A 27,549-nucleotide genomic window follows, 5' to 3' on the forward strand; every position below is an offset into this window, starting at 1 on the left:
TAGGAAGCATCTCCCCAGATGCTTGGTGGGACACCTGATCTGCCCGTGACCACAAGAAACCACAGAGAGTTGTGGACAATGCTCAGCTCATCACAGAAACTAGCCTCCCCTCTGTGAACTCTGTCCACATTTCCTGATGCCTCGGTGAAGCAGCCAGCAGGATAATAAGCCAATTCCAACTTGGTCAGATACCCCACCCATCCCACCTTCTCCCCCACTTTCATTAGGCAGAAGATACAAAAGCCTGATAGCACGCACCACGAGACTGAAGAAGAGCTTCTTCCACGCTGTTATAAGAATCCCAAACAGTTCCCCAGTATGATAAATTGGGCTGCTGACCTCAGAATCATCTTTATCATGATCTTGTCTACCTATTCTGCACTTTCTCTGTGGCTGAGACACTCTATTCTACATTCTGTTATTGTTTGACCTTGTTCCACCTCAATACACTGTGTAATGATGTGATCTGTGTGAACGATATACAAGACAAGATTGTCACTGTATCTCGGTGCACGTCAACAATAATAAACCAATTCCAATTCTGTTATTGTTTGACCTTGTTCTGCCTCAATACACTGTGTAATGATGTGATCTGTGTGAACGATATACAAGACAAGATTGTCACTGTATCTCGGTACACGTCAACAATAATAAACCAGTTCCAATTCTGTTATTGTTTGACCTTGTTCTGCCTCAATACACTGTGTAATGATGTGATCTGTGTGAACGATATACAAGACAAGATTGTCACTGTATCTCGGTACACGTCAACAATAATAAACCAGTTCCAATTCTGTTATTGTTTGACCTTGTTCCACCTCAATACACTGTGTAATGATGTGATCTGTGTGAACGATATACAAGACCAGATTGTCTCTGTATCTCGGTGCAGGTCAACAATAATAAACCAATTCCAATTCTGTTATTGTTTGACCTTGTTCCACCTCAATACACTGTGTAATGATGTGATCTGTGTGAACGATATACAAGACAAGATTGTCACTGTATCTCGGTACACGTCAACAATAATAAACCAATTCCAATTCTGTTATTGTTTGAAGGCAACATGAGTGAACCTGCAGATGCTGGAAATAAATAAAAACACAAAATGCTGGCAGAACAACAGGCCAGACACCATCTATGGGAGGAGGTAGTGACGACGTTTCGGGCCGAAACCCTTCATCAGGAGTGGTAACATGGGATGGTCGAGGGGGTATAAGAGGTGGGGGGAGGGATGAAGTAGAGAGCTGGGAAGTGATAGGCTGGAGGGAAATGGGCTAGGATGAAGGTGGAGAATTATGGGAAATAAAAGAGAAAGGAAGGTAGGGCTCCGTCATCGAGCCCACTTCTTCGGGAGGGACTCTCCCACCCCCACCGATGACCCGTTCTCCCGTCTCCAACCCTCCTCCTCCTCATGGACTCCCTGCCCAGGACTTCTACCCGCCCTGGATCTGTTCATCTCTAATTGCCGTCGGGACATTAACCGTCTCGACTTCACCACCCTTGCTCCAATTCCAACCTTACCCCCTCTGAACGCTCTGCTCTCCATTCCCTCCACAACAATCCCAACCTTACCATCAAACCCGCTGATAAGGGGGGGTGCTGTTGTCGTCTGGCGCACCGACCTGTACATAGCGGAGGCACGACGACAACTGGCTGACACCTCCTCTTATCTACCCCTGGACCATGACCCCACTAAGGAGCACCAGTCCATCGTCTCCCAAACCATTTCCGATCTCATCAGCTCGGGAGATCTCCCATCCACCGCCACCAAACTTATAGTTCCCACACCCCGCACTTCCCGTTTCTACCTGCTACCTAAGATTCACAAGCCTGCCTGTCCAGGCAGACCCATTGTCTTTGTTTGCTCCTGCCCCACCGAACTCATTTCTGCCTATCTCGACTCTGTTTTATCTCCCCTTGTTCAATCTCTTCCCACCTATGTCCGTGATACTTCCCATGCTTTACATCTCTTCAAAGATTTCAAGTTCCCTGGCCCCCACCGCCTCATTTTCACGATGGACGTCCAGTCCCTATATAACTCTATCCCCCACCAGGAACGTCTCCAAGCTCTCCGTTTCTTCCTGGATTCCAGACCCAGCCAGTCACCCTCTACCACCACCACCCCTTGTGGAATTAGTCCTCACCCTTAGCAATTTCTCCTTTGGCTCCTCCCACTTCCTCCAAACTAAAGGTGTAGCCATGGGCACCCGCATGAGCCCTAGCTATGCCTGCCTTTTTGTCGGCCATGTGGAGCAATCTATGTTCCAAGCCTACACCGGTATCTGTCCTCCTCTTTTCTTACGTCATATCGACGACTGCATTGGTGCTGCTTCCTGCACACATGCTGAGCTCGTCGACTTCATTAACTTCGCCTCCAGTTTTCACCCCACCCTCAAGTTCACCTGGTCTATTTCCGTCACCTCCCTCCCCTTTCTAGATCTTTCTGTTTCTATCTCTGGAGACAGCCTATCCACCAACGTCTACTACAAACCTACTAACTCCAACAGCTACCTAGACTATTGCTCCTCCCACCCTGTCTCCTGCAAAAACGCTATCCCTTTCTCTCAATCCCTCCGCCTCCGGCCGCATCTGCTCTCAGGATGAGGCCTTTCATTCTAGGACAAAGGAGATGTCTTCCTTTTTTAAAGAAAGGGGCTTCCCTTCGTCCACTATCAACTCTGTCCTCCATTGTGTCTCCCGTATTTCACGCACCTCTGCCCTCACCCTATCCCCCCACCAGCACACCGGGGATAGAGTCCCCCGGTCCTCATCTATCACCCTACCAGCCTACAGATCCAACGTATAATCCTCCGTAACGTCCGCCACCTCCTATGGGATCCCACCACCAGCCAAATCTTTCCCTCCCCCCCACTCTCAGCTTTCCACAGGGATCGCTCCCTACGCGACTCCCTTGTCCATTCATCCCCCCCATCCCTCACCACCGACCTCCCTCCGGGCACTCATCCCTGCAAACAGAAGAAGTGCTACACCTGCCCCCACACTTCTTCCCTCACCACCATCCCAGGCCCCAGACAGTCCTTTCAGGTGAGGCACCACTTCACCTGCATGTTAGCTGGGGTGATATCCTGTATCCGGTGCTCCCGATGCAGCCATTTATACACTGGGGAGACCCGCCGCAGACTGGGAGACTGTTTCGCCGAACACCAGCGCTCAGTCCTCCAGCAGTGGCGGGATCTCCCTGTGGCCACACACTTCAGTTCCACAGACCACTCCCACTCAAACCTGTCTGTCCGTGGCCTCCTCTACTGTCAAGATGAAGCCACACGCAGGTCGATGGAGCAATACCTTATCTCCCGCCCAGGTAGCCTCCTACCTGCCGGCATGAACATTCAACTCACAGACCTACGTAGATACCCCTGCCCCCCACCCTTACCCCATCCCTATCTATAGCTTTAGTCTGGCTCTCGTTCTCTCTCTTCCCCCCCTCACTATAATCTCCCCCCAGCCTTACCTTTCTTTCTCTTCTATTTCCCATAATTCTCCACTTCCCCTAGCCCATTTCCCTTCGGCCTATCACTTCCCAGCTCTCTACTTTAGCCCTCCCGCCACTTCTTATCCCCCCCTCAACCATCCCATGTTACTTCACTCCTGATGAAGGGTTTCGGCCCGAAACGTCGTCACTACCTCCTCCCATAGATGCTGTCTGCACTGCTGAGTTCTGCCAGCATTTTGTGTTTTTATTTATTTCCAGCATCTGCAGATTCACTTGTGTTGCCTTTGAATGCCTATTCTGTTACTGTTTGACCTTGCTCTGCCTCAGTGTAATGATGTGATCTGTGTGAACGATATACAAGATTGTCACTGTATCTCGGTGCACGTCAACAATAATAAACCAATTCCAATTCTGTTATTGTTTGACCTTGTTCCACCTCAATACACTGTGTAATGATGTGATCTGTGTGAACGATATACAAGACAAGATTGTCACTGTATCTCGGTACATGTCAACAATAATAAACCATTTCCAATTCTGTTATTGTTTGACCTTGTTCCACCTCAATACACTGTGTAATGATGTGATCTGTGTGAACGATATACAAGACAAGATTGTCACTGTATCTCGGTACACGTCAACAATAATAAACCAATTCCAATTCTGTTATTGTTTGACCTTGTTCTGCCTCAATACACTGTGTAATGATGTGATCTGTGTGAACGATATACAAGACAAGATTGTCACTGTATCTCGGTACACGTCAACAATAATAAACCAATTCCAATTCTGTTATTGTTTGACCTTGTTCTGCCTCAATACACTGTGTAATGATGTGATCTGTGTGAACGATATACAAGACAAGATTGTCACTGTATCTCGGTACATGTCAACAATAATAAACCATTTCCAATTCTGTTATTGTTTGACCTTGTTCCACCTCAATACACTGTGTAATGATGTGATCTGTGTGAACGATATACAAGACAAGATTGTCACTGTATCTCGGTACACGTCAACAATAATAAACCAATTCCAATTCTGTTATTGTTTGACCTTGTTCTGCCTCAATACACTGTGTAATGATGTGATCTGTGTGAACGATATACAAGACAAGATTGTCACTGTATCTCGGTACACGTCAACAATAATAAACCAATTCCAATTCTGTTATTGTTTGACCTTGTTCTGCCTCAATACACTGTGTAATGATGTGATCTGTGTGAATGATATACAAGACAAGATTGTCACTGTATCTCGGTACACGTCAACAATAATAAACCAATTCCAATTCTGTTATTGTTTGACCTTGTTCCACCTCAATACACTGTGTAATGATGTGATCTGTGTGAACGATATACAAGACAAGATTGTCACTGTATCTCGGTACATGTCAACAATAATAAACCAATTCCAATTCTGTTATTGTTTGGCCTTGTTCCACCTCAATACACTGTGTAATGATGTGATCTGTGTGAACGATGTACAAGACAAGATTGTCACTGTATCTCGGTACATGTCAACAATAATAAACCAATTCCAATTCTGTTATTGATTGACCTTGTTCCACCTCAATACACTGTGTAATGATGTGATCTGTGTGAACGATATACAAGATTGTCACTGTATCTCGGTACACGTCAACAATAATAAACCAATTCCAATTCTGTTACTGTTTGACCTTGTTCCACCTCAATACACTGTGTAATGATGTGATCTGTGTGAACGATATACAAGACAAGATTGTCACTGTATCTCGGTACACGTCAACAATAATAAACCAATTCCAATTCTGATATTGTTTAACCTTGTTCCACCTCAATACACTGTGTAATGATGTGATCTGTGTGAACGATATACAAGACAAGATTGTCACTGTATCTCGGTACACGTCAACAATAATAAACCAATTCCAATTCTGTTATTGTTTGACCTTGTTCCACCTCAATACACTGTGTAAGGATGTGATCTGTGTGAACGATATACAAGATTGTCACTGTATCTCGGTACACGTCAACAATAATAAACCAATTCCAATTCTGTTATTGTTTGACCTTGTTCTGCCTCAATACACTGTGTAATGATGTGATCTGTGTGAACGATATACAAGACAAGATTGTCACTGTATCTCGGTACACGTCAACAATAATAAACCAATTCCAATTCTGTTATTGTTTGACCTTGTTCTGCCTCAATACACTGTGTAATGATGTGATCTGTGTGAACGATATACAAGGTTGTCACTGTATCTCGGTACACGTCAACAATAATAAACCAATTCCAATTCTGTTATTGTTTGACCTTGTTCCACCTCAATACACTGTGTAATGATGTGATCTGTGTGAACGATATACAAGACAAGATTGTCACTGTATCTCGGTACACGTCAACAATAATAAACCAATTCCAATTCTGTTATTGTTCACCTTGTTCCACCTCAATACACTGTGTAATGATGTGATCTGTGTGAACGATATACAAGACAGGATTGTCACTGTATCTCGGTACACGTCAACAATAATAAACCAATTCCAATTCTGTTATTGTTCACCTTGTTCCACCTCAATACACTGTGTAATGATGTGATCTGTGTGAACGATATACAAGACAAGATTGTCACTGTATCTCGGTGCATGTCAACAACAATAAACCAATTCCAATTCTGTTATTGTTTGACCTTGTTCCACCTCAATACACTGTGTAATGATGTGATCTGTGTGAACGATATACAAGACAAGATTGTCACTGTATCTCGGTACACGTCAACAATAATAAACCAATTCCAATTCTGTTATTGTTTGACCTTGTTCCACCTCAATACACTGTGTAATGATGTGATCTGTGTGAACGATATACAAGACAAGATTGTCACTGTATCTCGGTACATGTCAACAATAATAAACCAATTCCAATTCTGTTATTGTTTGACCTTGTTCCACCTCAATACACTGTGTAATGATGTGATCTGTGTGAACGATATACAAGATTGTCACTGTATCTCGGTACACGTCAACAATAATAAACCAATTCCAATTCTGTTACTGTTTGACCTTGTTCCACCTCAATACACTGTGTAATGATGTGATCTGTGTGAACGATATACAAGACAAGATTGTCACTGTATCTCGGTACACGTCAACAATAATAAACCAATTCCAATTCTGATATTGTTTAACCTTGTTCCACCTCAATACACTGTGTAATGATGTGATCTGTGTGAACGATGTACAAGACAAGATTGTCACTGTATCTCGGTACATGTCAACAATAATAAACCAATTCCAATTCTGTTATTGATTGACCTTGTTCCACCTCAATACACTGTGTAATGATGTGATCTGTGTGAACGATATACAAGATTGTCACTGTATCTCGGTACACGTCAACAATAATAAACCAATTCCAATTCTGTTACTGTTTGACCTTGTTCCACCTCAATACACTGTGTAATGATGTGATCTGTGTGAACGATATACAAGACAAGATTGTCACTGTATCTCGGTACACGTCAACAATAATAAACCAATTCCAATTCTGATATTGTTTAACCTTGTTCCACCTCAATACACTGTGTAATGATGTGATCTGTGTGAACGATATACAAGACAAGATTGTCACTGTATCTCGGTACACGTCAACAATAATAAACCAATTCCAATTCTGTTATTGTTTGACCTTGTTCCACCTCAATACACTGTGTAAGGATGTGATCTGTGTGAACGATATACAAGATTGTCACTGTATCTCGGTACACGTCAACAATAATAAACCAATTCCAATTCTGTTATTGTTTGACCTTGTTCTGCCTCAATACACTGTGTAATGATGTGATCTGTGTGAACGATATACAAGACAAGATTGTCACTGTATCTCGGTACACGTCAACAATAATAAACCAATTCCAATTCTGTTATTGTTTGACCTTGTTCTGCCTCAATACACTGTGTAATGATGTGATCTGTGTGAACGATATACAAGATTGTCACTGTATCTCGGTACACGTCAACAATAATAAACCAATTCCAATTCTGTTATTGTTTGACCTTGTTCTGCCTCAATACACTGTGTAATGATGTGATCTGTGTGAACGATATACAAGACAAGATTGTCACTGTATCTCGGTACACGTCAACAATAATAAACCAATTCCAATTCTGTTATTGTTTGACCTTGTTCCACCTCAATACACTGTGTAATGATGTGATCTGTGTGAACGATATACAAGACAAGATTGTCACTGTATCTCGGTACACGTCAACAATAATAAACCAATTCCAATTCTGTTATTGTTCACCTTGTTCCACCTCAATACACTGTGTAATGATGTGATCTGTGTGAACGATATACAAGACAAGATTGTCACTGTATCTCGGTACACGTCAACAATAATAAACCAATTCCAATTCTGTTATTGTTCACCTTGTTCCACCTCAATACACTGTGTAATGATGTGATCTGTGTGAACGATATACAAGACAAGATTGTCACTGTATCTCGGTGCATGTCAACAACAATAAACCAATTCCAATTCTGTTATTGTTTGACCTTGTTCCACCTCAATACACTGTGTAATGATGTGATCTGTGTGAACGATATACAAGACAAGATTGTCACTGTATCTCGGTACACGTCAACAATAATAAACCAATTCCAATTCTGTTATTGTTTGACCTTGTTCCACCTCAATACACTGTGTAATGATGTGATCTGTGTGAACGATATACAAGACAAGATTGTCACTGTATCTCGGTACATGTCAACAATAATAAACCAATTCCAATTCTGTTATTGTTTGACCTTGTTCCACCTCAATACACTGTGTAATGATGTGATCTGTGTGAACGATATACAAGATTGTCACTGTATCTCGGTACACGTCAACAATAATAAACCAATTCCAATTCTGTTACTGTTTGACCTTGTTCCACCTCAATACACTGTGTAATGATGTGATCTGTGTGAACGATATACAAGACAAGATTGTCACTGTATCTCGGTACACGTCAACAATAATAAACCAATTCCAATTCTGATATTGTTTAACCTTGTTCCACCTCAATACACTGTGTAATGATGTGATCTGTGTGAACGATATACAAGACTAGATTGTCACTGTATCTCGGTACACGTCAACAATAATAAACCAATTCCAATTCTGTTATTGTTTGACCTTGTTCCACCTCAAGACACTGTGTAATGATGTGATCTGTGTAAACGATATACAAGATTGTCACTGTATCTCGGTACACGTCAACAATAATAAACCAATTCCAATTCTGTTATTGTTTGACCTTGTTCCACCTCAATACACTGTGTAATGATGTGATCTGCGTGAACGATATACAAGATTGTCACTGTATCTCGGTACATGTCAACTATAATAAACCAATTCCAATTCTGTTATTGTTTGACCTTGTTCTACCTCAATACACTGTGTAATGATGTGATCTGTGTGAACAATATACAAGACAAGATTGTCACTGTATCTCGGTACACGTCAACAATAATAAACCAATTCCAATTCTGTTACTGTTTGACCTTGTTCCACCTCAATACACTGTGTAATGATGCGATCTGTGTGAACGATATACAAGACAAGATTGTCACTGTATCTCGGTACACGTCAACAATAATAAACCAATTCCAATTCTGTTATTGTTTGACCTTGTTCCGCCTCAATACACTGTGTAATGATGTGATCTGTGTGAACGATATACAAGACAAGATTGTCACTGTATCTCGGTACACGTCAACAATAATAAACCAATTCCAATTCTGTTATTGTTTGACCTTGTTCCACCTCAAGACACTGTGTAATGATGTGATCTGTGTAAACGATATACAAGATTGTCACTGTATCTCGGTACACGTCAACAATAATAAACCAATTCCAATTCTGTTATTGTTTGACCTTGTTCCACCTCAATACACTGTGTAATGATGTGATCTGCGTGAACGATATACAAGATTGTCACTGTATCTCGGTACATGTCAACTATAATAAACCAATTCCAATTCTGTTATTGTTTGACCTTGTTCTACCTCAATACACTGTGTAATGATGTGATCTGTGTGAACAATATACAAGACAAGATTGTCACTGTATCTCGGTACACGTCAACAATAATAAACCAATTCCAATTCTGTTACTGTTTGACCTTGTTCCACCTCAATACACTGTGTAATGATGCGATCTGTGTGAACGATATACAAGACAAGATTGTCACTGTATCTCGGTACACGTCAACAATAATAAACCAATTCCAATTCTGTTATTGTTTGACCTTGTTCTGCCTCAATACACTGTGTAATGATGTGATCTGTGTGAACGATATACAAGACAAGATTGTCACTGTATCTCGGTACACGTCAACAATAATAAACCAATTCCAATTCTGTTATTGTTTGACCTTGTTCCACCTCAATACACTGTGTAATGATGTGATCTGTGTGAACGATATACAAGACAAGATTGTCACTGTATCTCGATACATGTCAACAATAATAAACCAATCCCAATACCGAGGAAGAGGGAGTGTCCCACTCAATTCTGTGTTTCTCCCGTGTTTCACAGAACCAGCTTGGCTGAAGCCCTTGGGATCAAACTGGAATAAGGTGGCCCTGGCCCTTCTTGGCCTCTGCGTGGCCCTTGCTGTTATAGCCCTGGTGTTGTACATTGAGGGTAAGCTCTGTGTGTGTGTCTGTGTGTCCACCTTCTACAGTAGCATGCTGGAATGGCGGGCGATATGCCGCCATTAACCGAGGATCAGTGAGCAGGCTGTGAACAGAAGCAGGGGGCTACACACAGAAACTGGAGGAACTCAGCAGCTGAGGCAGCATTTATGGCGGAAATAAATGGTCAACGATTCGGGTCAAGCCCCTTCGTCAGGGCTGGAAAGACAGAAATAAGAATGGGAGGGGAGGAGCACAAGGTGGCAGGTGAGGGGGAAGGTGGGTGGGCTGGAGAGGAGCTGTGGGAAGCAGGGAAGGAGAAGAGATGAAGAAGAATAATTCCAATCAAAGACAGTGAAGAATCTATTCAGAGACAGTAGACCATGTCAGGAAGGGATTCTTTCTCCCTCTGGCCTCAGCTCCCATCCGCTTCCTTCTCAGTTCTGATGAAGGGTCCTGGCCTGGAGGTTCCTTCCCCTCTGTAGATGCTGCCTGACCCGCTGAGTCGCTCCAACATCTTCTGCAAGGTGCCGCACCACCATGCAGGAAGCTTAACTAGATCCGAGCCCGCGGTATTACAGGAATAATACCGACATGGATGGAAGATCGGCTCTTTGGCAGGAGGCAAAGTGTGGAAATGAGGGGGGAGCCTTTTCTGATCAGCTACCGGTGACTAGCGGTGTTCAACTGAGGTCGGTGTTGAGATTGCTTCTTTTTACGTTATATGTCAATGACTTTGATGGCGGAATTGATGGCTTTGTGATCAATTTTGCAGATGATTCAGAAGTGTGTGGAGTGGCGGGTTGTCCTGAGGAAGCAGTGTGCCTGAGGGAGGGCTTGGACCGATTTGGAGAAGTTGCGGATGGAATATAGCGCAGGGAAGTGTAGGCTCGTGCACTTCAATAGCAGGGATAGACTATTTTCTAAGTGGGGAAGAACGTCAGAAATCGGAGGTCCTCATGCAGGACTTCCTGTAGGTTAACTTCCGGGTTGAGTCGGTGGTCAGAAAGGGAAATCTGATGTTAGCTTTGGTTTCCAGAGGATTAGAATATAAAAGCAAGGATTAGACAAAGCTGGGGCTTTATAAGGCATTGTTCAGACTGCACTTAGAGTATTGTGAGTAGCCCTGGGCCCCCTTCTCTCAGTGCAGCGAGGAGGGGGTCAACCTGGAGAGGGTCCAGAGGAGGCTGACGAGGATGATCCTGGGAACGAAAGGGTTAACCCATCAGGAGTGTTTAATGACTCTCGATCTGTACTGAGAGTCCGAATCAGGTTTATATCATGGAACTTGTTAACTTTGCAGCAGCAGTTTGATGCAACACAGGATAAATATAGGGAAAAAAGTTGAATACAGTGAGTCAATGCATGTTAAGGAATTGATTACAGTAAGTGAAGCAAAAGCAAAAATTAAACATAAAGTCATCCAAGGGTTCGACGTCCATTCAGGAATCGAACGGCGGTGGGGAAGAGCTGATCCTGAATCGCTGAGTGTGTGCCTTCAGGCTCCTGTACCTCCTCCCTGATGGTAACAGTGAGAAAAGGACATGCCCTGGGTGCTGGAGGTCGTTCATATTGGCCACTGCCTTTCTCAGACACCACTTCTTGAAGATGTCCTGGATACGATGGAGACCAGTAGCCGTGAAGGAGCTGACTAATATTACAGCTTTCTGCAACATACTTCGATCCCCCCCATACCAGATGGCGAAGCGGCCTGTCGGAATTGACCGGAGTTTCGAAGGATGGGAGGGAGGGGCTCTCTTGACGGGAAGACCACAGTCTGGCAGAAGCAACTCCAGCTCCAACATGCTGAGCGCCAGCACACCCCAGGGCTGTGTGCTCAGCCCGCTGCTGTCCAAATCATTCAAACCATACTTATTTACAGCAGAAAGAGACAGCATTCCTCTGGGGCCAAGACCCCGGGTGACACGTCCCGCAAACTGACCGCAAACACCAGACAGTCTGCAGAAGCTGGAAATCCAGAGCAACACACACAAAATGCTGGAGGAACTCAGCAGGCCAGGCAGCATCTGTGCAAAAGAGTAAACAGTCCGACATAGAAACAGGAGCAGGAGAAGACTCACAGACACGAGACAATCTGCAGACGCTGGAAATCCAGAGCAACACACACAAAATGCTGGAGGAACTCAGCAGGTCAGGCAGCATCTGTGGAAAAGAGTGAACAGTCGACTTGTTCCCGCCAGACCAGCCTGTACTTCCAGCAATCCAACACTGGAGGGCAGCAATGATGTGCGGTCCCACCACACCGAGCCCAGTCACCATGCGACAATGAAAGTCCTCCCGACTACTGAGGCGACACTGCTGCCTCACTGCCTGTCCCACCACCAAACACAGGAAGCAGCCCTATGGCAATCAACATCTCACAGAGTCTTACGATCGCAAAATCCAGGACAGTCACCGTTTCGCTGCACGCTGCCCTCACACCAACTCGAAGGCAGGCAGTGCGGGGAAACTTTACCTAGTTTATTTCCGTTAAGATAGCAACGCGTTTACACGCAGGTGGCCTCTTGGGGACCAACCAAAGGTGCGCTTTTCTCTGTTAAATGTCTTTTTATACATAGTAAGAATATTCTTGACTTCAATACCACCTGTACAGCAGGTCGACCGCGTCAGTGAGCTGCTCAATGTTCGGAGTTGCCAGCCAGGATGGGCGTGAGAGTCCGCCAACGATTCGGAGAGGGCGAGTCGGGCCGCAGGAGGAGCCGGGTTGGATTTGGGGGAGCTGGCCTGCTACTCTGATTTGATCTGACTTTGGCTTTGACCTGCTCGAGACGCAACGTGGGTGAGAGGTGGTGGTGGTGGATTTAGGAAGGTGCGGGCCGGCCACCCCTCAAGGTGCATTAGCGGCTCCTCGGGGGGTAGAGTTTCCAGGAGTGCGCAAGGCGGACGACCTCACCCGGCCCCCCAGCGCCACCTCGTTGGTCAGGAAGGCACGGCAGCAGCGTGCAGACCTCGTGAGGAGACTGAGACGACCAGGCTCCCCATCCCCGTTCCCACCAGCTTTTACCCAGACTGTCCCGCGGAAGGTGAGGGTGATTGCGGCCTCTCCCCCACCCAGGAGTTGGTGTCTGCAAGCCGCCCAGCATCGTCGGTGACCCCTCCCATCCGTCTGGCAGTCTCGTCGACGCCCTGCCGTCAGGAGGGAGGTACCGTAGCATGAGGACAAGGACTGTTGGGACCGGTGGGGAGTGGTTGACATGGTAGTGTAGTGTGACCCTGTTACAGTTCAGAGTTCAGAGTTCAATTCCAGTGTCATCTGTCCGTCCTCCCCATGGAATGCATGGGTTTTCCCCGGGGTCTCCGGTTTCCCCCCACTGTCCAAAGGCGTACCGGGTGGGTTCATTGGTCACTGTAAATTGTCCCAGGATGACGATGGGGTTAATTGGTGTTGTTGAGGGTTACTGGGGCTGTGTGGCTCAAAAGCCTGCTCCGCTCTGTATTGCTGAATTCTAGGACCAGAGGCCACAGCCTCACAATAGCGGGAGGTCCCTTCAGAACGGAGCTGAGGGGGACTCCTTCAGCCAGAGGGTGGTGAATCTGTGGAATTCGCTGCCACAGACGGCTGAGCAGGCCAGGTCACTCGGTGTGCTTATTTTTAATTTAAATTTCCTCTTGCTCAGCATAACAGACTTTCAATTTCCTGACACATTTACATTTATTCCCCTCACAGATATCAGCTATCCGAACATTTCCACCAAAATATAGACATTACCACCACATCCTATACAAAAGCCCTTATTAGTACAGCAGACAGGTTTACATCTACAGACTGCAGAAAAGGCTGCCATGTTTCGTGAAAACTATTTGTTTTTGGTTGTATCATACATGTCAAAAAGTCCGAAGGAGTGTATTCCGTGATTAATTTACGCCAAGCAAAAACTCCAGGGGCCTTCTCAGATATCCAGCAAAGTAAAATGTTCTTCCTCGCACAAGAAGTCAGGATGTTAAAAGGTCCTTTCTGATGTGCATTAATAATATGACTGCTGGGTGAGCCTGAGAGAAAAGACACTGGGTCCGGGTGTACGTAAAGCGGAGGTTGAGTGGTTATTGATCAGCCAGGCCGTCAATGGTCACAGGGAGAAGGTAGGAGAGGGAAAATAAGTGGGCCACGGTCAGGTGGTGGAGCAGACTCGATGGGCTGAATGGCTGATTCTGCTCCCGTCTCTCCTGCTCTGATTGGATCATGCGTAAAGAGCCGAGTGGAGGTCACGGGGTGTCTGCGCGGGGCAGGCCAACAGCGGTGAGGCATCCTCCCGTCAGAACTGGAAATCTCCAAAGAGGAGGCACATCTTCAGCTGCCGAGGGAGGGAGGTCGGAGGCAGGTGGGCTGTGACTCCCTCACACCTCCCCCCGGTGTGGAGTTAGGGTCAGAGGAAGGGAGGGCATCCCCTCTGAGGCACCTGACATGGCAGGGCGGGGTGGGGCGGGGGCTTACTGAGGGCCCCACAGCACCAGGATCTGGGCCCGGTGCTAATCTCCATGGGGAAACAGGCCCTTCGGCCCACGCGAGCAGCGTCAATCCCTTCCTCTCTGTCGCTCCCACCCACTCACTCACCTCCCTGCGCCCCCCCTCCTTTGCTCAGCCCATTCCTCTCTCGCCTATCCCCCTCGTTTATCTGCCCCCGGCAACCCCGCGGGTTCACTCCACCACCCTCTCTCGCTCAACTACGACCCTGCTTGCCTTGCACCTCCCCCCCGTGTTCACCTCCTGCCCCCGCTAGCCTTCCCCCCCATCGAGCTTGCCCCACTCACCTTTTCCTTGCACTCCTGCCCACTTTCACAAATGCCCTCATCTCCCCCACTTGCTGCACTCCTCCCTTGTTGCAACCCTCACTGCATCCCGCCGCAGACCCACCCTCACTCACTCCTCACCCTGCGTCTCCCTCCCCTCCCGCATCTCCCCCACTTGTTTGCCCCTCCCTCTAACTCCCCTCCTCCCACTTGCACACCTCCACCCCGGTCACTCTTCAGCCCCTCGGTCCCCTCCCCTTCGCTCGGGCCCCCTCATTTGCCTCCCACCTTGCTCACCTCTTACCTCTCTTGCACACCCAGCAGACGGCACCTCCCACTCCCTCAATCGCTTCCTCTTCTCTGGTTCATTTCACCTCCCCCTCACTCATCTACCCCTCCCTCGATCGCTTCACCCTCCCTCCCTGGCCCTCCTTCGATCATTTCATCCTCCCTCCCTCGCTCGGCTCCCCCTCCTCTCGCCCGCAGTCCCGGTCACCTGCTGCCTCCGCATTCACATCTGCCAGCGCCAGTGGCTTGCCGCACCCTCGGGACGGGGCACTGAGCCGTGCGGGTGCCCGGTGCCAGCCTGGAGCCCCTCTGACCGCCCCTGCCCTCACATGCCCGTGACTCCCCGCGCTGACCCTGCCACCCCCTCTCTCTCTGTCTCTCTGTCTCGGCAGGCTCCAGGCTGTACCGCGAGGAAACGGGCCAGCTGGCACTGAGCAACGCCCTTCAGCAGAAGAGCAGCCAGCTGTGGGATTCACTCAGGCTCCACCCCGGGGGCAGCCTGTGCTCAGATTACCAGCAGATGTTCACCCACTGGCTCACTGCCTTCTGCAGGCTGGCAAGTAAGTGGGCAGACCCGCCTCGCTCAGACAGTACGCGGACACAGGTGGAGCAAAGGGGACACACACAGCTCCACAGACACTGGGGCTCAGCGGACGGACCCCTCTCCCTGGATCCAGACCCAGCGATGGGAGGAGATTCCCAGCCGAGTCGGGCCAGGGGGAAGAGACCACCGCCCAAACCACTCCGCGGACCCCTCAAAGCGGGGTAGACCGCCACTCCTTCGTCAAACCCAATCCCCGCAGGGAGAGGCATCCCCCCCCACCCCAGCCCCTCTACATCAGGACTCAGCGAGTGGGGGGACGAGACTCCCCAGACGCAGAAAGATAGAGGCTGGAGGGGCAGGAGATCCCACCCCCCCCCCCCAGCCCCTCTACATCAGGACTCAGCGAGTGGGGGGACGAGACTCCCCAGACGCAGAAAGATAGAGGCTGGAGGGGCAGGAGATCCCACCTCCCCCCCCCAGACCCAGTCCTGGTAGGCCGAGGCCTGTACTGCCATGATCTCAGGTTGGAGTAACACAAGGTGGCCTCCAATCCGGCGCCTACACCACTGGGTTCTCCATCCCCCTCCCCTCCTTCCCCTTCTCTCCTTTTCCATTTCTCGTTCTAGCTCCCCTCTCACGCCCTGCCCCTTCCCCTCGCCTAACCCCTGGTGCCTCTCTCCTCCTCCCATTTCTCCCAGGGTCCACAGCCCTCTCCTCTCCTCACTTCACCCTGCCCTCCTCCACCTGATCTCACCTGCAAGTTTGGAATCCTTCCCCACCTCCCCCTTCCTCTCCAGCCCTGCTGAAGGGTCGACAGTTCCTTCCACTGACCTGCTGAGTTCCTCCTGCACTTTGTCTGTGTTGCTCTGCATGTCTGGCTGCTGCCAAATCCCTTATGTTCAGAATGCGTACGGACTCCACACGGGATCAAACTCCGGACCCGCAGCTTCCCACTTGAAGTCACAGACGGCTGGGGTGACATTCCACATGCTCTCCTTAACTTCCTCCCACCCCCTCCATTTGTGTGGATAATATTCCAGTAGTGTGTGAGTAATCTTGTAAGTGTATCGTTAATTAAGAATTTATTGTCAATATGTAGAAGTACGTGAATGCCGTACGTTATGACGTCACCGCGCCTTGCTGAAAGCGAGCGGGTAGTCCGACTCCGGAGCCTTCCTTTGAGGTAGTGTAAAGTTTTGGAGTGAGAAGATGTGACACTGACCAAACGCTCCCCACCCCCTTGTGCCAGACTGTACCAGCCAGCTGTGCCACAGGCTCTGGAGCTACTTCGACGGCAGCTGCTACTACTTCTCCAGGACAGCGGAGGACTGGGCGTCCGGCCGGCAGGAATGCATCGCGCAGGGCGCAGAGCTGCTGGTGATCCGGAGCAAGCGGGAGCAGGTGCTGGCGTCCGTCCCCCGTCCCCCCCCCCCCAACACCGCCGGCCGGACGGGGTGCGGGGCCGCGGCTGGGGTGGCGGGAGATCTAAAGGGGGCAGGGGCCGCGTGGAGCCAAGTCCACTCACGCTGATGCAACAGGGTAGAGGCCGGAAGAGAAACTTGCTTACGGTGGTGTCCGCAGGGAAGCCAGTATAAACAGGACAGGGATTATAAATTATCCCAGTCAAGCCAAGTTCATTGTCACTTAACTTCATTCACGTATATAACATATATAATGCATATAGAAATGAGAAATATAGAAACAGTGTCTCTCTGAACCAGGGCGTAAAGCATGTAAGACACGATAACTTACGAATGTATAGGATAGAATCGGGTAACAAACTAACGTGCATTCCTGTTAAGTATTGAAAGCTGCGGAACAGAACATTGTTCTACAACTCAGTGCAGTACAGGCCCCCTTGGCCCCGCCACGCTGTGCTAGCCAACTGCACACAATACGGCAGGTTCGGCCTCACCAACACCTTGTAGAACCTCAGCATAGCATCTTAACGCCTGCAGTCAGTACTTTTATTTATGAAGGCCAATGTGCCAAAAGCTCGCTTTACAACCCTATCTACCTGTGGCACCACTTTCAAAGAGTTATGGATCTGTATTCCCAGATTCCTCTGTTCCACCGTACTGTGAGAGGCCAAGGTAACCTGGATCGGCCAGTGTGTGGGAGACACCAACACTGGGGGCATAGTGGGCGTGAGGAAGGCTGTCAATATCTGCAGCAGGATCTGGATGAGCTGGGGAAATGGCAGATGGAATTTAATGCAGACAAGCATGATCGCACTTTGGGAATGTAAAGCAGGTTCAGACTCACACAGGGAACGGTGCGGTGGAACAGAGGAATCTGGGAATACAGATCCATAACTCTTTGAAAGTGGTGCCACAGGTAGATAGGGTTGTAAAGCGAGCTTTTGGCACATTGGCCTTCATAAATAAAAGTACTGATCTCTGTTCTGTATGAGACCAAGGTAAACTGAATCGGCCAGTGTGTGGGAGACACCAACACTGGGGGCATAGTGGGCGTGAGGAAGGCTGTCAATATCTGCAGCAGGATCTGGATGAGCTGGGGAAATGGCAGATGGAATTTAATGCAGACAAGCATGATCGCACTTTGGGAATGTAAAGCAGGTTCAGACTCACACAGGGAACGGTGCGGTGGAACAGAGGAATCTTGCACTCCCTTTGTAAGTCTGAATCTTAAAAATTTTACCTTTCACCTTTAACCCATCACCTAGCCTCACACACCCTCAGTGTAAAGGTCTGCTTGCACAGAGAAGCGTCAGTGGGATCAGTTGCCCGGGGAGGTCACATTGAGCCTCAGCGCCAGCTCCGGATTGGCACGCCCCTGACACAGGGCAGCATCCAGTCCCTCCCAGAGGGGTGGGAAGGCAGGGCAGGGACAATCTATCACCTCTCCCCTCATTCTCCCACGCCCAAAGGAATAAAGTCCAAATGTGTTTAACCTTTCCCTGTCATCCAGGTCCTCAACTCCCGGCAAAACCCTTCCCAGCTTTCTCCGCTCTCTTCCAACCTTATTGACATCTTTCAGGTACTGCATCCCATCTTACAGAATTAGGCCTCACCAAACTGTCGTACAACTTCAACATAACATCTCATCTCCTGCTCTCACTACTTTGAATTTTGAAGGCCAACATGCCAGAACTCAATCTACCCGTGAGACCGTTGTCAAGGAATCTGCGTTCCCAGTCCCTTTATTCTACCGCACGCCTCAGTGCTCTCCCGTTCACCAGGTGCATCCCGGACCGGATTGGGATGCCGAAGTGCATCACCTGACACTATTCTACCGGAAAGTACTCTGCCATTGTTCACCCCAACACCCTGAGGCATCAGAGCAGCAACATCTGAGCAGACAGTAACTTGTGCTACAGTTAAGGCTGAGGCTCACCCCAGCCTAGAGTGTCAGTCGTTGGCCGACACTGCAAAGGAAATACAGTCTACTAGAAAACAGGGATGTCTAGGCACATTTCAGGAGAGGGTTGACACCACGGACAGAGCAGGACTTGGATCGAGTACAGGACAGAGGAGCGAGCTTCACAACAGGAGTGTGTGATGGGATGGTGCGGAGGGAGATTCACTCTGTGTCTGACCCCGGGGGTGTGTGATGGGACGGTGTGGAGGGAGATACACTCTGTGTCTGACCCCGGGAGTGTGTGATGGGACGGTGTGGAGGGAGATTCACTCTGTGTCTGACCCCGGGAGTGTGTGATGGGACGATGTGGAGGGAGATTCACTCTGTGTCTGACCCAGGGAGTGTGTGATGGGACGGTGTGGAGGAGATTCACTCTGTGTCTGACCCCAGGAGTGTGTGATGGCATAGTGTGGAGGGGGATTCACTCTGTGTCTGACCCCGGTAATGTATGATGGGACGGTTTGGAGGGAGATTCACTCTGTGTCTGACCCCGGGAGTGTGTGATGGGACGGAGTGGAGGGAGATTCACTCTGTGTCTGACCCCGGGAGTGTGTGATTGGACGGTGTGGAGGGAGATTCACACTGTGTCTGACCCCGGGAGTGTGTGATGGGACAGAGTGGAGGAGATTCACTCTGTGTCTGTCCCCGGGAGTGTGTGATGAGACGGTGTGGAGGGAGATTCACTCTGTGTCTGACACCGGGAATGTGTGATGGGACGGTGTGGAGGAGATTCACTCTGTGTCTGACCCCGGGAGTGTGCGATGGGACGGTGCGGAGGGAGATTCACTCTGTGTCTGACCCCGGGGGTGTGTGATGGGACGGTGTGGAGGGAGATACACTCTGTGTCTGACCCCGGGAGTGTGTGATGGGACGGTGTGGAGGGAGATTCACTCTGTGTCTGACCCCGGGAGTGTGTGATGGGACGATGTGGAGGGAGATTCACTCTGTGTCTGACCCAGGGAGTGTGTGATGGGACGGTGTGGAGGAGATTAACTCTGTGTCTGACCCCAGGAGTGTGTGATGGCATAGTGTGGAGGGGGATTCACTCTGTGTCTGACCCCGGTAATGTATGATGGGACGGTTTGGAGGGAGATTCACTCTGTGTCTGACCCCGGGAGTGTGTGATGGGACGGAGTGGAGGGAGATTCACTCTGTGTCTGACCCCGGGAGTGTGTGATTGGACGGTGTGGAGGGAGATTCACACTGTGTCTGACCCCGGGAGTGTGTGATGGGACAGAGTGGAGGAGATTCACTCTGTGTCTGTCCCCGGGAGTGTGTGATGAGACGGTGTGGAGGGAGATTCACTCTGTGTCTGACACCGGGAATGTGTGATGGGACGGTGTGGAGGAGATTCACTCTGTATCTGACCCCGGGAGTGTGTGATGTGACTGTGTGGAGGGATATTCACCCTGTGTCTGACCCCGGGAATGTATGATGGGACGGTGTGGAGGGAGATTCACTCTGTGTCTGACCCCGGGGGTGTGTGATGGGACGGTGTGGAGGGAGATACACTCTGTGTCTGACCCCGGGAGTGTGTGATGGGACGGTGTGGAGGGAGATTCACTCTGTGTCTGACCCCGGGAGTGTGTGATGGGACGATGTGGAGGGAGATTCACTCTGTGTCTGACCCAGGGAGTGTGTGATCGGACGGTGTGGAGGAGATTCACTCTGTGTCTGACCCCAGGAGTGTGTGATGGCATAGTGTGGAGGGGGATTCACTCTGTGTCTGACACCGGTAATGTATGATGGGACGGTTTGGAGGGAGATTCACTCTGTGTCTGACCCCGGGAGTGTGTGATGGGACGGAGTGGAGGGAGATTCACTCTGTGTCTGACCCCGGGAGTGTGTGATTGGACGGTGTGGAGGGAGATTCACACTGTGTCTGACCCCGGGAGTGTGTGATGGGACAGAGTGGAGGAGATTCACTCTGTGTCTGTCCCCGGGAGTGTGTGATGAGACGGTGTGGAGGGAGATTCACTCTGTGTCTGACACCGGGAATGTGTGATGGGACGGTGTGGAGGAGATTCACTCTGTATCTGACCCCGGGAGTGTGTGATGTGACTGTGTGGAGGGATATTCACCCTGTGTCTGACCCCGGGAATGTATGATGGGACGGTGTGGAGGGAGATTCACTCTGTGTCTGACCCCGGGAGTGTGTGATGGGACGGTGTGGAGGGAGATTCACTCTGTGTCTGACCCCGGGAGTGTGTGATGGGATGGTGTGGAGGGAAATTCACTCAGTGTCTGACCTCGGGAGTGTGTGATGGGACGGTGTGGAGGGTGATTCACTGTGTGTCTGACCCCGGGAGTGTGTGATGGGATGGTGTGGAGGGAAATTCACTCAGTGTCTGACCTCGGGAGTGTGTGATGGGACGGTGTGGAGGGGGATTCACTGTGTGTCTGACCCGGGAATGTATGATAGGACGGTTTGGAGGGGGATTCGCTCTGTGTCTGACCCCGGGAGTTTGTGATGTACGGTGTGGAGGAGATTCACTGTGTGTCTGTCGCTGGGAGTGTGTGATGGGACGGTGTGGAGGGTGACTCACTCTGTGTCTGACCCGGGGAGTGTGTGATGGGACGGTGTGGAGGGAGATTCACTGTGTGTCTGACCCCGGGAGTGTGTGATGGAACGGTGTGGAGGGAGATTCACTCTGTGACTGACCCCGGGAGTGTGTGATGGGACGGTGTGGAGGGAGATTCACTCTGTGTCTGACCCCAGGAGTGTGTGATGGAATGGTGTGGAGGGAGATTCACTGTGTGTCTGACCCCGGGAGTGTGTGATGGGACAGTGTGGAGGGAGATTCACTCTGTGTCTGACCCGGGGAGTGTGTGATGGGACGGTGTGGAGGGAGCTTCACTCTGTGTCTGACCCCGGGAGAGTGTGATGGGACGGTGTGGAGGGAGATTCACCCTGTGTCTGACCCGGGGAGTGTGTGATGGGACGGTGTGGAGGGAGCTTCACTCTGTGTCTGACCCCGGGAGTGTGTGATGGGACTGTGTGGGGGGAGATTCACTCTGTGTCTGACCCGGGGAGTGTGTGATGGGACGGTGTGCAGGGAGATTCACTCTGTGTCTGACCCCGGGAGTGTGTGATGGGACGGTGTGGAGGGAGTTTTACCCTGTGTCTGACCCCGGGAGTGTGTGATGGGACGGTGCGGAGGGAGATTCACTCTGTGTCTGACCCCGGGAGTGTGTGATGGGACGCTGTGGAGGGAGCTTCACTCTGTGTCTACCCCGGGTGTGTGTGATGGGACGGTGTGGAGGGAGATTCACTCTGTGTCTGACCCCGGGAGTGTGTAATGGGACGGTGTGGAGGGAGCTTCACTCTGTGTCTGGCCCCGGGTGTGTGTGATGGGATGGTGTGGAGGGAGATTCACTCTGTGTCTGACCCCGGGAGTGTGTGATGGGACGGTGTGGAGGGAGATACACTCTGTGTCTGACTTGGGGAGTGTGTGATGGGATGCTGTGGAGGGAGATTCACTCTGTGTCTGACCCTGGGAGTGTGTGATGGGATGGTGTGGAGGGAGATTCACTCTGTGTTTGACCCCGGGAGTGTGTGATGGGACGGTGTGGTGGGAGATTCACTGTGTGTCTGACCCCGGGAGTGTGTGATGGGACTGTGTGGAGGGAGATTCACTCTGTGTCTGACTCGGGGAGTGTGTGATGTGACGGTGTGGAGGGAGATTCACTCTGTGTCTGATCACGGGAGTGTGTGATGGGACGGTGTGTAGGGAGATTCACTCTGTGTCTGACCCCGGGAGTGTGTGATGGGACGGTGTGGAGGGAGATTCACTCTGTGTCTGACCCCGGGAATGTGTGATGGGACGGTGTGGAGGGGGATTCACTCTGTGTCTGACCCGGGAATGTATGATAGGACGGTTTGGAGGGGGATTCACTCTGTGTCTGTCCCTGGGAGTGTGTGATGGGACGTTGTGGAGGGTGATTCACACTGTGTCTGACCCGGGGAGTGTGTGATGGGACGGTGTGGAGGGAGATTCACTGTGTGTCTGACCCCGAGAGTGTGTGATGGAACGGTGTGGAGGGAGATTCACTCTGTGACTGACCCCGGGAGTGTGTGATGGGACGGTGTGGAGGGAGATTCACTCTGTGTCTGACCCCGGGAGTGTGTGATGGAATGGTGTGGAGGGAGATTCACTCTGTGTCTGACCCCGGGAGTGTGTGATGGGACGGTGTGGAGGGAGATTCACTCTGTGTCTGACCCGGGGAGTGTGTGATGGGACGGTGTGGAGGGAGCTTCACTCTGTGTCTGACCCCGGGAGAGTGTGATGGGACGGTGTGGAGGGAGATTCACCCTGTGTCTGACCCGGGGAGTGTGTGATGGGACGGTGTGGAGGGAGCTTCACTCTGTGTCTGACCCCGGGAGTGTGTGATGGGACTGTGTGGGGGGAGATTCACTCTGTGTCTGACCCGGGGAGTGTGTGATGGGACGGTGTGCAGGGAGATTCACTCTGTGTCTGACCCCGGGAGTGTGTGATGGGACGGTGTGGAGGGAGATTCACTCTGTGTCTGACCCCGGGAGTGTGTGATGGGACGGTGTGGAGGGAGCTTCACTCTGTGTTTGACCCCGGGTGTGTGTGATGGGACGGTGTGGAGTGAGATTCACTCTGTGTCTGACCCCGGGAGTGTGTAATGGGACGGTGTGGAGGGAGGTTCACTCTGTGTCTGGCCCCGGGTGTGTGTGATGGGACGGTGTGGAGGGAGATTCATTCTGTGTCTGACCCCGGGAGTGTGTGATGGGACGGTGTGGAGGGAGTTTCACCCCGTGTCTGACCCCGGGAGTGTGTGATGGGACGGTGTGGAGGGAGATTCACTCTGTGTCTGACCCCGGGAGTGTGTGATGGGACGGTGTGGAGGGAGTTTCACCCTGTGTCTGACCCCGGGAGTGTGTGATGGGACTGTGTGGAGGGAGATTCACTCTGTGTCTGACTCGGGGAGTGTGTGATGGGATGGTGTGGAGGGAGATTCACTCTGTGTCTGACCCCGGGAGTGTGTGATGGGACGGTGTGGAGGGAGATACACTCTTTGTCTGACTTGGGGAGTGTGTGATGGGATGCTGTGGAGGGGGATTCACTCTGTGTCTGACCCTGGGAGTGTGTGATGGGATGGTGTGGAGGGAGATTCACTCTGTGTTTGACCCCGGGAGTGTGTGATGGGACGGTGTGGTGGGAGATTCACTGTGTGTCTGACCCCGGGAGTGTGTGATGGGACTGTGTGGAGGGAGATTCACTCTGTGTCTGACTCGGGGAGTGTGTGATGGGACGGTGTGGAGGGAGATTCACTCTGTGTCTGACCCCGGGAGTGTGTGATGGGACGGTGTGGAGGGAGATTCACACTGTGTCTGACCCCGGGAGTGTGTGATGGGACGGTGTGGAGGGAGATTCACTCTGAGCCTGACCTCGGGAGTGTGTGAAGGGATGGGGTGGAGGGAGATTCTCTCTGTGTCTGACCCCGGGAGTGTGTGAAGGGATGGGGTGGATGGAGATTCACTCTGTGTCTGACCCCGGGAGTGTGTGGTGGGACGGTGTGGAGGGAGATTCACTCTGTGTCTGACCCCGGGAGTGTGTGATGGGACAGTGTGGAGGGAGATTCACTCTGTGTCTGACCCCAGGAGTGTGTGATGGGACGGTGTGGAGGGAGATTCACTCTGTGTCTGACCCCAGGAGTGTGTGATGGGACGGTGTGGAGGGAGATTCACTCTGTGTCTGACCCTGGGAGTGTGTGATGGGATGGTGTGGAGGGAGATTCACTCTCTGTTTGACCCCGGGTGTGTGTGATGGGACGGTGTGGTGGGAGATTCACTGTGTGTCTGACCCCGGGAGTGTGTGATGGGACTGTGTGGAGGGAGATTCACTCTGTGTCTGACTCGGGGAGTGTGTGATGGGACGGTGTGGAGGGAGATTCACTCTGTGTCTGACCACGGGAGTTTGTGATGGGACGGTGTGTAGGGAGATTCACTCTGTGTCTGACCCCGGGAGTGTGTGATGGGACGGTGTGGAGGGAGATTCACACTGTGTCTGACCCCGGGAGTGTGTGATGGGACGGTGTGGAGGGAGATTCACTCTGAGCCTGACCTCGGGAGTGTGTGAAGGGATGGGGTGGAGGGAGATTCTCTCTGTGTCTGACCCCGGGAGTGTGTGAAGGGATGGGGTGGAGGGAGATTCACTCTGTGTCTGACCCCGGGAGTGTGTGGTGGGACGGTGTGGAGGGAGATTCACTCTGTGTCTGACCCCGGGAGTGTGTGATGGGACAGTGTGGAGGGAGATTCACTCTGTGTCTGACCCCAGGAGTGTGTGATGGGATGGTGTGGAGGGAGATTCACTCTGTGTCTGACCCCGGGAGTGTGTGATGGGACAGTGTGGAGGGAGATTCACTCTGTGTCTGACCCCGGGTGTGATGGGATGGAGTGGAGGGAGCTCCACTCTGTGTCTGACCCCGGGAGTGTGTGATGGGACGGTGTGGAGGGAGATTCACTCTGTATCTGACCCCGGGAGTGTGTGATGTGACTGTGTGGAGGGATATTCACCCTGTGTCTGACCCCGGGAATGTATGATGGGACGGTGTGGAGGGAGATTCACTCTGTGTCTGACCCCGGGAGTGTGTGATGGGACGGTGTGGAGGGGGATTCACTCTGTGTCTGACCCCGGGAGTGTGTGATGGGATGGTGTGGAGGGAAATTCACTCAGTGTCTGACCTCGGGAGTGTGTGATGGGACGGTGTGGAGGGTGATTCACTGTGTGTCTGTCCCTGGGAGTGTGTGATGGGACGGTGTGGAGGGTGATTCACTCTGTGTCTGACCCGGGGAGTGTGTGATGGGACGGTGTGGAGGGAGGTTCACTGTGTGTCTGACCCCGGGAGTGTGTGATGGAACGGTGTGGAGGGAGATTCACTCTGTGACTGACCCCGGGAGTGTGTGATGGGACGGTGTGGAGGGAGATTCACTCTGTGTCTGACCCCGGGAGTGTGTGATGGAATGGTGTGGAGGGAGATTCACTGTGTGTCTGACCCCGGGAGTGTGTGATGGGACAGTGTGGAGGGAGATTCACTCTGTGTCTGACCCGGGGAGTGTGTGATGGGACGGTGTGGAGGGAGCTTCACTCTGTGTCTGACCCCGGGAGAGTGTGATGGGACGGTGTGGAGGGAGATTCACCCTGTGTCTGACCCGGGGAGTGTGTGATGGGACGGTGTGGAGGGAGCTTCACTCTGTGCCTGACCCCGGGAGTGTGTGATGGGACTGTGTGGGGGGAGATTCACTCTGTGTCTGACCCGGGGAGTGTGTGATGGGACGGTGTGCAGGGAGATTCACTCTGTGTCTGACCCCGGGACTGTGTGATGGGACGGTGTGGAGGGAGTTTTACCCTGTGTCTGACCCCGGGAGTGTGTGATGGGACGGTGTGGAGGGAGATTCACTCTGTGTCTGACCCCGGGAGTGTGTGATGGGACGGTGTGGAGGGAGTTTTACCCTGTGTCTGACCCCGGGAGTGTGTGATGGGACGGTGCGGAGGGAGATTCACTCTGTGTCTGACCCCGGGAGTGTGTGATGGGACGCTGTGGAGGGAGCTTCACTCTGTGTCTACCCCGGGTGTGTGTGATGGGACGGTGTGGAGGGAGATTCACTCTGTGTCTGACCCCGGGAGTGTGTAATGGGACGGTGTGGAGGGAGCTTCACTCTGTGTCTGGCCCCGGGTGTGTGTGATGGGATGGTGTGGAGGGAGATTCAATCTGTGTCTGACCCCGGGAGTGTGTGATGGGACGGTGTGGAGGGAGATACACTCTGTGTCTGACTTGGGGAGTGTGTGATGGGATGCTGTGGAGGGAGATTCACTCTGTGTCTGACCCTGGGAGTGTGTGATGGGACGGTGTGGAGGGAGATACACTCTGTGTCTGACTTGGGGAGTGTGTGATGGGATGCTGTGGAGGGAGATTCACTCTGTGTCTGACCCTGGGAGTGTGTGATGGGATGGTGTGGAGGGAGATTCACTGTGTGTCTGACCCCGGGAGTGTGTGATGGGACGGTATGGAGGGAGATTCACTCTGTGTTTGACCCCGGGAGTGTGTGTTGGGACGGTGTGGTGGGAGATTCACTGTGTGTCTGACCCCGGGAGTGTGTGATGGGACTGTGTGGAGGGAGATTCACTCTGTGTCTGACTCGGGGAGTGTGTGATGCGACGGTGTGGAGGGAGATTCACTCTGTGTCTGATCACGGGAGTGTGTGATGGGACGGTGTGTAGGGAGATTCACTCTGTGTCTGACCCCGGGAGTGTGTGATGGGACGGTGTGGAGGGAGATTCACTCTGTGTCTGACCCCGGGAGTGTGTGATGGGACGGTGTGGAGGGGGATTCACTCTGTGTCTGACCCGGGAATGTATGATAGGACGGTTTGGAGGGGGATTCACTCTGTGTCTGTCCCTGGGAGTGTGTGATGGGACGTTGTGGAGGG

The 27,549-nt window shown here is 51.1% G+C and overlaps 1 protein-coding gene across 5 annotated transcripts in view; it reads left to right on the top strand.

Annotated features, from left to right (window-relative positions):
* The window catches only part of LOC132389148 (C-type lectin domain family 6 member A-like), a 102,724-nt gene that overhangs the window by 30,523 nt on the left and 44,652 nt on the right, over positions 1–27,549 (top strand). For 4 of the 5 annotated variants that reach the window (XM_059961604.1, XM_059961607.1, XM_059961606.1 and 1 more), the window contains exons 3-5: positions 10,032–10,139; positions 15,559–15,726; positions 16,960–17,111. In XM_059961604.1, coding sequence (XP_059817587.1) covers positions 10,032–10,139; positions 15,559–15,726; positions 16,960–17,111 — 428 coding nt within the window. The remainder of the gene's footprint in view (positions 1–10,031; positions 10,140–15,558; positions 15,727–16,959; positions 17,112–27,549) is intronic. The other variant, XM_059961608.1, reaches the window with a different exon arrangement.

The sequence above is a fragment of the Hypanus sabinus genome, unplaced genomic scaffold (assembly GCF_030144855.1).
Source record: "Hypanus sabinus isolate sHypSab1 unplaced genomic scaffold, sHypSab1.hap1 scaffold_483, whole genome shotgun sequence".
Taxonomy (NCBI): domain Eukaryota; kingdom Metazoa; phylum Chordata; class Chondrichthyes; order Myliobatiformes; family Dasyatidae; genus Hypanus; species Hypanus sabinus.